This window comes from Monopterus albus, unplaced genomic scaffold (assembly GCF_001952655.1).
Source record: "Monopterus albus unplaced genomic scaffold, M_albus_1.0 scaffold140.1, whole genome shotgun sequence".
NCBI lineage: Eukaryota > Metazoa > Chordata > Actinopteri > Synbranchiformes > Synbranchidae > Monopterus > Monopterus albus.
The window spans coordinates 751,660-763,649 of NW_018128020.1; the positions used below are offsets into that span (position 1 = coordinate 751,660).

The 11,990-nt window shown below is 41.6% G+C and overlaps 3 protein-coding genes across 4 annotated transcripts in view; all 3 read right to left on the reverse strand.

Moving 5' to 3' along the window:
- The window catches only part of gpx2 (glutathione peroxidase 2), a 2,033-nt gene extending 576 nt beyond the window's left edge, over positions 1-1,457 (reverse strand). Inside the window, exons 1-2 of the mRNA XM_020613908.1 lie at positions 680-1,457; positions 1-173 (exon numbers count right to left, since the gene is read on the reverse strand). The exon at positions 1-173 is cut by the window's left edge and continues 576 nt beyond it. Of these exons, the coding sequence (XP_020469564.1) occupies positions 1-173; positions 680-901 (395 nt within the window). The 5' untranslated portion in view covers positions 902-1,457. The remainder of the gene's footprint in view (positions 174-679) is intronic.
- An 82-nt stretch (positions 1,458-1,539) lies between these two features.
- On the reverse strand, positions 1,540-7,645 carry LOC109967963 (ras-related protein Rab-15-like). 2 transcript variants are annotated; one of them, XM_020613907.1, is made up of 8 exons: positions 6,373-7,645; positions 5,435-5,591; positions 3,500-3,560; positions 3,348-3,408; positions 3,182-3,259; positions 2,902-2,991; positions 2,404-2,469; positions 1,540-2,289 (listed from the first exon to the last, which is right to left on the reverse strand). In XM_020613907.1, exons 2-8 carry the CDS (start codon positions 5,526-5,528, stop codon positions 2,131-2,133), a joined length of 609 nt encoding a protein of 202 aa, XP_020469563.1. In that variant the 5' UTR covers positions 5,529-5,591; positions 6,373-7,645; the 3' UTR covers positions 1,540-2,130. The 2 variants fall into 2 exon arrangements, with proteins under 2 accessions (XP_020469563.1, XP_020469562.1); XM_020613906.1 differs by lacking the exons at positions 5,435-5,591; positions 6,373-7,645 and adding an exon at positions 4,937-5,339.
- A 1,344-nt stretch (positions 7,646-8,989) lies between these two features.
- LOC109967965 (protein max-like) overlaps positions 8,990-11,990 on the reverse strand; it is an 11,169-nt gene continuing 8,168 nt past the window's right edge. The window contains exons 3-4 of the mRNA XM_020613909.1: positions 10,822-10,945; positions 8,990-9,937 (exon numbers count right to left, since the gene is read on the reverse strand). Of these exons, the coding sequence (XP_020469565.1) occupies positions 9,753-9,937; positions 10,822-10,945 (309 nt within the window). The 3' untranslated portion in view covers positions 8,990-9,752. The remainder of the gene's footprint in view (positions 9,938-10,821; positions 10,946-11,990) is intronic.

Genomic DNA, 11,990 nt, shown 5'->3' on the forward strand with positions numbered 1-11,990 from the left:
GAGCTAGGGTCATCATCGGGATAAGGGAGCTTGTTTTTCAGATAGGCAAAGACTGGATGTGTGTTTGTTCCATTGACGTCACACTTCTCAAAGACAGTGAAGTTGGGCTGAAAGCCACCACCTGGGCGTACATGCTGCAGTGAACTTAGGATCTCACCGTTGGAGCAGTTCTCCTACAAAACAGTAACAGGAATTCAGCAGATATTGCAATCAAACCAGTATCCATAAGATTGCCAGCTATAAAGGTAACTGCAGTATGAAAAGCTAAAGTGCCAGCAGCAGTTTGCACACAATAGGCACAATGAATGTAATGAGAATCATTCTCAGAGGGCAAAGCAAACATGGGAAAATATTCGTTTTCAAAAGTGAAACTTAATGTACCAATGTTCAGGATACTGCTTAAATTGGTTTTGAATATCTGGTAGAATTTATCTCTAATGAATATAGAGAAATACATTCAAAAAGGAAAAGGAATAGGAAAAGCAGGCACAAGATGCAAACTACTCAGAGACAACGCTTTGGATTTAGGAAAATGTATTTTACATCCAGAGAAAGCATTAATCATATGATACCTTTAACTGATGGAGCAAGGTTTAACAAGAATAACAAAACATCAGCATTAGAAATAATTTTATGAGATCTGAAATCCACATCGAGGGTCCCACAACATTTAACTGACCTGATATCCAAACTGGTTACAGGGAAAACCCAGGACCACCAGCCGATGGGGGTACTTGCTCTGAAGCTGGTTGAGTTCGCTGTAGGCCCCGGTGGTGGTGCCTCAGAGCGAGGCCACATTCTCTATGAGGACCACCCGTCCCCTAAACACGTTAAAGTCCACCGAGTCTCCCTCCAGCGTGGTGGCTTTCAAGTCGTAGAAGGTCTTGGCGATGAAGGTCATCTTAACTCCTGTGCTTCCACAGTGGAGGCACACAGGCTGTCAACATGTGACAATATCCAGCTGCTTGGTCACCTGATGCACCTGAGGCAGGAAGCTGCCTTGTGTGGGTGTCAAATGGCTCTACGGGAAACTGATCTGCCTGTGACACACAATACTCTACAGGTTCCTGATAAAATGATGCAACTGACTGTCAAACCACACAAGTACATTAAGTGGTTTTTATATTATTTACATTAAGAACTGTGATAAACCATTATGAATAAATTAAGTGTTGAACTCAGATGTAATGCACTAATAGAATTCTTTCAAATTATTCTAACTACCATGAGCACTTAAACTGTAACTGCATGTACTCAAATCTAAGTGTTGAGTGGGTAAAACAGCATGTATGTATTCAGCTTTATGGTATCTCTGTCATGCATCAGTTTTCTCAGTCATCAAAGATTTAACACGTGAGCTCCTGGTTTCACAGCATGTGATGAAAAATGAATGACCCTACTGTCTGACCTGCCGACAGCCCTCACTTCACTCAGTCCAAACTGTGGCTCAGCAAGGCTCCGACACCTATGCAGCCTGATTTAAAGATGAAATTTCAGTTTATCTACCACCAAAACAATGTAGACATTTTTACATCATTCTTGAGCTTTAAATATTGCATTAAAATTCATTTCTGTGGCATCTCATCAACATATCTTAAGCAACAGCACTGCTTACATGCACAACACACAGCATGCAACGCCAATCGTATTCATAAAACAAACACATCTACATTCAGGACGGTAAAAGCACATATATTGCATTCATAAAGTCATTGAACATGGCACAACACAGTCTTCCTTAAGGAAATAAGTCCATTGTGTAAATGAATCCATCCCTGCTTGGTGTGAGTTTCAAATTATAAATAATTCAACCCTCTTCTGTGGCTACTTTTTTGTAGCGATCATACTCTTCTCAAACTAAACCGATTTCTGATGTAAAAAGCAACAAGAAAACAAAAATAATGTGAAACAGTCAACTGAGGAAAGATGTTTAGTGCAAAACTGTATTTCACTAAGGAAAATAAAGAGAGCACATTTTTCAGGACTGCTTCACTGGCTACAGCCCGTAGTGATCATGCAGCAACTATGGCCCTCTGCTGGTATCTGCAGCCAACTGCATCTGCAACATCATAGACTTCCGAAACCAATCTTTGAACAAATATCTTAAGTTATCAGTCATGGCACTTCTTTCTAGCAGGCGCACCCCCTCCGAGTGTTGTTGTCAGGGCCCTGACTCCCCTTCTCGTCCTCCAGAGCAACCTTTTCTAGGTAATCATCCAGACATCCTAGCAAATTGTCCACGTCTCTCTTGTGAGCCTGCAGCACCAGCGCAGTCACATGAGTAAATGACTGAAGGGAGAAGAATAAACATTCAGAGACAAATACTTATAAATGCTGCAGGGAGTTCTTGGAAAAAAGTGTAAATGTTTCTCAGCTGACAGAGAGCTGCACCCCATGTCCTACCTCACTGATGTTGCTGCTGGTAGAAGCACTGGTTTCAAAGAACTCCATCTCATAGGTCTCTGCCAGCTGCAAGGTTCAGAATATGAATATGGTTAGACCACCAAAGCTCTGACATATCTTTGATGTGTTTTCTCCCATAACAGGATTTAAGAGAACAATGTACTAGCAACTACTGGATGCTTTTGCTGAACCAGTTAAATGGGGGGAAAAAAATCATTTACTTCCATTTGAACACAATGTTGAGTGACTAGTATTATCACCAATTTAACAATAGAGGTTGTCTGTAGTTACAAACCGGCCAAGCCATTTATTGTTGAAATACATATTGGTACAACTCAGCAGATGTGGTCACCTCACATCACCGAATGTGTAGTGAAGCACTGGAAGCAAAAATCAAAGAACTGCTGGATGCTTTTGTATTAGTACAAAGTCCTACAACTTCAATGTAAAAATGACCACAAAAACCCTAATAAAGCACAAAATGAGGTGCCATCAAACCTTGCTTCCTCTCTCCTGTGTCACCCGTCTCCCGAGCTCTTCGTCAGACTTATTTCCGACCAAGATCTTCTGCACTTTGCCTGGGGCATACTGCAGGAAAAGAGCAACAACAAGATGAGACAGACAGCAGCGGGATAAGGGACTTCATTATCTTGTTGCTCACACTAAGGCACCTGATGTGCAGCAAGCAGACGAGTCAGTAAGCTGCAATACAAATACTGGGTCACTGTGAAGGGCAGAAAATGCATTGGAGTGAAATAAGAGAGATTTAACGCCTTACCTGATCCACGTCACCGGCCCACTTCTCTATGTGCCGAAAGGACTGCTCGTCTGTGATGTCGTATACAAAGACAATACCCTGGACGTGAATCCACAACAAAATGATTAATGCTAAATTAACCAACAGAATTAATTTGACTGCAGTAAGTGTTCATAGAGGGGATCACCTGTGCCCGCCTGTAGTACTGCTTGGTAATGGTCTGATAACGCTCCTGACCAGCCGTGTCCCTGAGCAGCATACAAAACACACTCAGCAGAAGAACATCACACAGTCTGTGAGCCTGCATACTGTGTATGCAATAACAGTGATCTGACTTACCATATCTGCACTCGCACCTTGATTCCATCTATTTCTAATGTTTTCATTTTAAAATCAACTCCTGCAGAAAACAGAAAAAAAAAAACAATTTTAATTCCACAACAAAACAGGCACAAATTGAGATGCAAGTGTAAACACCTTCAAAAAGGTCAAACTACTGCAGTTTCACTTCAGTGTCAACTTGGTGAAAAATCCTGCTTTGTAGTGTGTCTTTGTGACCACTCGATAAGTTTTACTCAAAGACACCATCAACCTTAATAGTACCTTAGAAACCACATAGTGACCACTTTTAAATCAATGCACCACTGATGTCAAGTATAGTTGTGCGTTTTCTGCTAGGCAACAGAAGAGACAGGAGAGCTAGGAAATGTGACAGCAACTGCCAACAGCAGAAATAACACTTAAAATCACTTCTTTATGTTTACAAGCTAAGGCAACATAGAGCACATCTACTAGCCTACTACAAGAACAACATGCACTTCTACTCCTCAATCTACAGACTGTATGTATTAGATGTATATAGCATGCTGTAGTATTCTAGTATTTAAAAGCTTATTTATCCTAACTATAGTATACTACTATTCTGTACTGGATGAGTTACATATTCTCAATAAGGGCAGCACAGTGGTGAGCATTGTCGCTTCCCAGCAAGAAGGTTCCAGGTTTGAACCTCAGGGCCAACTGGGGCCTCTCTATGCGGAGTTTGCATGTTCTCCCCGTGCCTGCGTGGGTTTTCTCTGGGTACTTCAGCTTCCTCCAAGGTCCAGAGACACGTAGGTTAGGTTGACTGGTGACTCTAAAACTGCCTGTTAGGTGTGAAGGTTTTTGTCTCGATGCGTCTCTACTGCAGCTGACAAGCATTTTGTGAATTAGGTTCATCACACTGCTAGTTGCGACAATCTACACAGCCAGCCTGAGGATGTGTTGACTGCTTACTCTGTATAGGTGTAAATAATTTACTCTTTTTTTTTTTTTTTTTTTTCTCCCAAGTAATAAATCAGCTTTTAAGGAAAGGAGCCATTAATGTGCTCATCTATCCACAAGTTACAGTCTAAACACTTAGAGCAGGGGAAATCCCTTTTCACTGTTACTGCAGTTACAGCTGACAGGCCTGCTTTCTCATAACTACCTTTGATATCTTTGTTAAGGGCACATTTCTACCAGGAAATGTAGAGTAGCTGTGAGCAATACAGCTTTCTTAATGCTGACATGTTTTTCAGCCAACTTTCAGCAGTTTGTACTAATCCTACCAGCTAAGTAGGCCCTGTTTATACACTCTGAATAAAATCAAACATTTGCATAACCTGCCCTGTAGATTAATTTTGGAAAAGTACCAACTTCGTCATTCACCCCTTAAAAAGTTTTCACTGATGTCTGTGGTTCGGCACAAGACGAAAACTCGGACGTGTGATTTTCATTGAAAACCTGCTGGCTTACCGATGGTGGCAATATGTGAAGGATCAAATTCACTGTCCGTGAACCTGCGCAACATACTAGTCTTTCCAACCCCTGAGTCTCCGAGTAGGAGCAACCTGCACAAAATATCGTATTGCTTAGCCATGACCAAAAGCTAGAACACAAGAGAAAGCATGTTTCTTCTCGGAGCCGTTGGCTGATGTACTTATTCTCACGCTCCGGTGTGCTGCATTCATTACCCCTCGGAAACTCGTCTTTCTCAGCTCAGCTTTCTGATGTTCTTAAGAAAACGTAGGCTAGTTTACGAGTGTAAAATGTATAGGTTATATGGTGTTTTCTAGAACTTTAGAGTGTTAAAATTAAGTAGCCGATTTAAGTACTAAGCTACAGACAATTAAAAAGGATGTCGAATCATTAACAATTAGCCAATGTCATAAATGCATCAGCTTTGCTTTTGTTTTATCATGGCCAAGATGCTCTATAATCACCACAATGCCTCAAATTGATAATTTCACTCACGTGTTACGGGTCCAAGCATTATGCATGCATCCAGACAGCTAGAACAAGTGCTATTTCCTACGGCTCTCGAAGGTGGCATGCGACCTGCATCCATGAAGAGGCCGCCTCCTGCAGTAGGAGTGTCAGGTAGGATACCACACTGCGCTGTCTAAATTCACTATTTAAACAAACAATAAAGGTACCGATGTAGCCACGTAATCAGAAACAATGATGACATGGAACAAAACTAACCCCAGTAAAACCCCACCTACCTGAGAACATTTTGTCCTGCCAAAAACTAAACTAAACTAAACTAAAATAAAATGTGAACATAAAAAACAAGTTTACAGGTTAAGTTACAACAGCAACTGACTGAGAAGTAAAGGCATCTCTGTTTCTAGAAATGAACTGTCCATTTCTGTATCTTTATGAAAATCACTTGGAAAATTAATTTGGATTAACTAAAATCCCGTTAAGTGCTTCTGCTATCACACGTATGTACTCACACACACACACACACACACCTGTTTAACTTGTATTAGGCCCTACCATACGGTACAGTATAATCTATGTAACAGCAGGTGACACTGTGTGAGAAATGTGACACAGAAGACAATAATGCACCTATTATGATGAAGGTTCAGAGTTTAAAATAGCTTTAGAGGTGGTGATTCGACATTAGCTACTTCCTGTTATAGCCTACTGACAGGTGTTTTCATTATTTTGTCCAGGTAATTTGTGGTGCTGTTGAACTGTCTTGTGTTTTATTGAGAATGTTTATTCATTTATCTTATCTGCACTGCTACAAATGGGGTGGACAATTCATCTGCATGACTGTTGTATTTGACTGAATTAGTTTTAGCTATTTATACCTAATAAACTGGCCACTGAAGGTATTTTTATGTATTATTGTATTTGTTTATGCCAGATGCTGTGCATCCACCTGTGTCAGAACCCACCTGAATTTGCTGCGTGGTTTGGGGGGTATGAGGAGGCTGTGGTGCAAGCTTTACATCATGCAGGACCCAAAGATAATGTGCAGGTTGAATTACGTCCTCCTGGTCAGCATTCATCAAGCATCCCTTAAGTCCTGTTAGTTGTGGGGGCAAGGTCATACATTAATCCCTTCATACCTAGGATGACAGAAGAGGTACTGTTATACTCTCTAGCACATACACATACAAAATCCATCTGAAGAACATTTACATTACATTTACTCTCTTGCGCTAATGGTAAGAGTGATGCTGCACACACCTTTATGCTTAAATTCTTCTCTATGCTCATTCAAACTTGAAGAAAAAATTTAGAAAATATTAAATGATTGTGTCCTTGCCCCTTTCTGGCACGATTTAGAAAAACCCTGCGTAATGGTAGCCTACCCAAAGGCACCTACTGTATCTCCTATCTACTCCTATTTATTTTCTGAAGCTGAGTAAAAAAGACTGAAATCTGAATCCCTTTTTATACTACAGACATTTAAAATAGTGATATAAATCCTTTAAAGTGTTATCTTCCAATATTTGAGTAAACTGTCCCTCTTTACTGCCTCAATTATACTGATTCCTAAATTTTATTAGACATGTCAGGTTACTTCCTTAACTGGTGTTGGAGATAAGCTGTTTCCATCCAAGTGCTCATAAGTCCTGAGTAATAAACATGCTGAGCCACAAATACATCCCAAAAGGATAAAATAGTTTTATTTATAGTTTAATAATAAAGGTATGTCTTAACTTGCAAGACAACCATTGGCAGTATGTACAACATACCTGTAATTTCCAAGAACAGAACACACAAATATTGATTACATACACAGTAATTAATGTCTGCAAAAAGGGGGGGGGGGGAGAATGAAATGTTCCCAGAACAGGCAATATTTCAAGGGAAGGCTTTTTTTTTGCATAACTGACACCATTTAGGAGTATACAGTGTTATACACTACACACTGAAATGGACTTCCATAAACAAAAATAAAGTCTACTGCCCTTTAACTGCAACGTGTAACATTCATTATTCATTGTTTTACTTTTAAATACCCACGCAGTATTTAATAATGATAAAAATAGGGGAAAATAAATAGCTGAGCCTTTGAGGAATCCACTAAAACTTGTTCTTCTCTTGAAAATCTCAAGCCAAACATTAGAGAGATCAGACATAAGAATATACAGTGGTGCGAAAAAGTGTTTGCCCCCTTACTGATTTCTTATCTTTTTGCATGTTAGTCAAAGATAACACAAGTAAACACATCATGCAGTTTTTAAATGAAGGTTTTTATTATTAAGGGTAAACAAAAACCAAATCTACATAGCCCTGTGTGAACAAGTGTTCGCCCCCGTCAAAACATAACTTAACTCTGGTTTATCGCACCTGAGTTCAATTTCTCTAGCCACATCCAGGCCTGATTACTGCCACACCTGTTCGCAATCAAGAAATCACTTAAATAGGACCTGCCTGACGATGTGAAGTAGACCAAAAGATCCTCAAAAGCTAGACATCATGCCGAGATCCAAAGAAATTCAAAAACAAATGAGAAAGAGAATAATGGAGCTCTATCAGTCCGGAAAAGGTTATAAAGCCATTTCTAAAGCTTTGGGACTGCAGCGAACCACAGTGAGAGCCATTATCCACAAATGGCGAAAACATGGAACAGTGGAGAACCTTCCCAGGAGTGGCCGGCCGACCAAAATTACCCCAAGAGCGCAGCGACAACTCATCCAAGAGGTCACAAAAGACCCCACAACAACATCCAAAGAACTGCAGGCCTCACTTGCCTCAGTTAAGGTGAGTGTTCATGACTCCACCATAAGAAAGAGACTGGGCAAAAATGGTTTGCATGGCAGAGTTTCAAGACGAAAACCACTGCTGAGCCAAAAGAACATAAAGGCTCGTCTCAGTTTTGCCAGAAAACATCTTGATGATCCCCAAGACTTTTGGGATAATACTCTGTGGACAGACGAGACAAACGTTGAACTTTTTGGAAGGTGTGTGTCCCATTATGTGTGGCGTAAAAGTAACAGCGCATTTCAGAAAAAGAACATCATACCAACAGTAAAATATGGTGGTGGTAGTGTGATGGTCTGGGGCTGTTTTGCTGCTTCAGGGCCTGGAAGACTTGCTGTGATAAATGGAACCCTGAATTCTGCTGTGTACCAAAATATCCTGAAGGAGAATGTCCGGCCATCCGTTTGTGATCTCAAGCTGAAGCGAACTTGGGTTCTGCAGCAGGACAATGATCCAAAGCACACCAGTAAGTCCACTTCTGAATGGCTGAAGAAAAACAAAATGAAGACTTTGGAGTGGCCTAGTCAAAGTCCTGACCTGAATCCAATTGAGATGCTGTGGCATGACCTTAAAAAGGCGGTTCATGCCCGAAAACCCTCCAATGTGGCTGACTTACAACAATTCTGCAAAGATGAGCGGGCCAAAATTCCTCCACAGCGCTGTAAAAGACTCATGGCAAGTTATCGAAAACGCTTGATTGCAGTTGTTGTTGCTAAGGGTGGCCCAACCAGTTATTAGGTTTAGGGGGCAACCACTTGTTCACACAGGGCTATATAGTTTTGGATTTTGTTTTCCCTTAATAATAAAAACCTTCATTTAAAAACTGCATGATGTGTTTACTTGTTATCTTGGACTAATATTTAAATCTGTTTAATCTGAAACATTAAAGTGTGACAAACATGCAAAAAGATAAATCAGTAAGGGGGCAAACACTTTTTTCACACCACGTTATAAGGGTATGAAATCAATTTCGATGCATCGTTACAAAGACAAGGATTCATTTGATTACACAAACATTTTGAAAACCAAAAAATATTAGCCACTTACACTCAATAAGGAGGGTTGCACCTTGCATAACATATTTTTGTCAAAAGCAACTTCACATTCATTTCTGGAAAAGTATGAAGATTAAAAAGGTAAAGTATACTGTAACTGTCATTTTGTCAGAGGTCGGAAGGTCTCACAACTCCTCCAACAGATTGCCAAGGCTATTCAAAACAAATGCAAGGAAATTTTTTTTTTGTAACCTTACTGTCAGTTCACATTTAATTATGAACCATTATTATGAGGTCTAAAAATCAAGTCCTTCAAAACCGCAGAGCTGCCTCATACTAGGGGTCTTAAAAAAGGTGTAGCTGGGCCACAAGAGGAGTGACAGGATGCTTGCTAGGATGAAAACAAGTGGCAGAAGCATTTTATACATAATAGCACCTCTCTCACACCGTCTCCACCTCATCTCCTGGGCTAGGATGAGTATGCAGGACTAAGTGGAGACAAGGTAAGAAGAGGTGGGGCTGGTGGATAAAGAGAGTCTGTTTGGAGAGCCAGGAGCTCTCGTAGTCTAGCTGGGCTCCACGCGCAGCTTCTTTCTGTTTGGCGGCTCATCTGGCTCTGATTCGGAGCTGGAATCGGACCCACCATCAAAGGCGGACACTGCACTCCCTTTACGATTTGTGTACAAGCTGCTGTCAGAAGAGCAGTTTGTCTGGAGCTGAGTGTTCCCCTTGGCCTTCTCCAGGGCACGAACTGCAAGTAGTAGACAAATGGAGTTTTACCATTATAGGAACCTACCGACACAGGTCGAGCCGAATAACACTTGTCATGAGTTCTGTGGTTGTTTTCACTGCCCTCTGCGGGGGTGTGTTGCGGGAGCTATATTTCAGCACCCCTTAGATGCAGTACTAAAATGAGTTTGGATACCAAAAGTGAGCCCGAAGGGACCCATCAGTACCCGAGGGTTTGGGCCAGGTTTGGACAGAAATTTAGAAATTATGTTTGGTTAAGGGTCAGGTTTGGACACATAGGTCAAACATTAGGCTAGCCCAGGGGTGGCCAATTCCAGTCCTCAAGGGCCGCTGTCCTGCTTGTTTTTCAACTATCCCTGCCTGACCTGCTGCTGATTACCTGGCTCAGGTGTGTTCAGCCAGTCAGAAGCTGGAAGATACCAATTTACTTTATCTTTCCTCACTCCACTTTCATCTAAGATGGTATCTTCCAGCTTCTGAGACCCAAGCAGAGTGTGGATACCCAAACCGAGCCCACCAATGCCCGATGGTACCTAAGGGTTTGGATGGGAATTATGTTCAGGTCCAGTTTGGGTTCGGACACTTAGGTCAAACTTTAGGCTAGACAACTGGAGCACTCAAATGTCTGCTTTGTTTAATGATAAGGGGAAAAATGCTGTACAACCCCAACTGTGTTGGGCCCCTCCCTCCTCTAAACAGAGACTGACATACCAAAAAAATTGTGCAAAAGCAAGGCAGGACCATATTCAACAACCCGCTGTTATTCTGGGTAAGGGAAGTACAGGGTATACCGCTCGTTAGGTTCCAGTAGTCGAAACACAGCTAAGGAACACCAGACATTGTGCTGTAAAAAGTCACCAACAACAATAACACCCCTCCACTTACCCTGTTGCTCCAGAAGTGCATTCTGCTTCTTTAAGTCATCAATATCTTGCTGGTGGCTATGATTTTTTCGCCTCATGAACTGGATGTACTCAGTGGCTTTGTCTAGAATCTGCGCTCGGGAAGCCTGTTTTAACAGAACTCTGTTAGCAGAAAATCCAGACCGCCATGGGGCAATACTGCAATGTCAGGTACCAAAACAGCTATGGAAAGATCACAGTGTTACAACATGTGCTGTAATTAAACTTGTCCAGTGGTGGAAAAGAACCAAGTACATTTACTCAAGTGCTGTACTTCAGTACTATTTTGAGTTACCTGAACAGCACTAGAATATTTCCATTTTCTGCTACTTTACTTGTCCATTCTATTCAAGGGAAATATAGTCCTTTTTAAACCACTACTGTACATCTATTTGACAGCCATCCCTGGTAGGCTAGTGGTTAAGGCGCAGCGCTCTTGCTGCTGCGGCCTGGGTTCGAGTCAGGGTTAGGAAGAGCAGCCGACGTAAAACACATGTCAAATGTTAACATGCGAGTCATCAGTGTGACAATTCGCTGTGGCGACCCCTAAACGGGAAAAGCCGAAAGTGACTTTCTACTGTACATCTATTTGACATAGTTACTTTTCACAAAATGAAACATTTATGAAGAAGCATCTAACAGCCTATGTTATCACACACTGCTCATATTACTTCCACTGACCCCCCCACTTGTAGTTAGTGACAAGTGGTGCATAGGTTGTGCAGGGCTCTGACTGACTACACCTGCTGTCAATAACACTAGTAAACTGCTCATGCAATCACAAATGAATTATAAAACAAACATTTAAATTCCTACAATTTTAGCAAACAGTGAACTGTTTCAGACAGGTAATTAGGGATTACTGACTTATACAGGGCTCGCAAAATCGCCTGCCCGACGGCCCGGGGCTATCTTATCTTCCAGTCGGGCTATCAAATATAATCCAGCCCTGCCCGTCGGGCTATCTCACAGGGACAGTGTTTCCACTACATTAATTTTTTCGTGGTGAGCCGCAACACCAAAAATCATCCCCGCGGCGCCACGACTGCAGATTCTCAGTGACACGGTCGAGTAATACGTAGCGGAGGAGACAAGGTGGTAGTGAAGCAGCGCCACGTCTTTAGTACAGAGAGGACACAGTCAGTCACACAG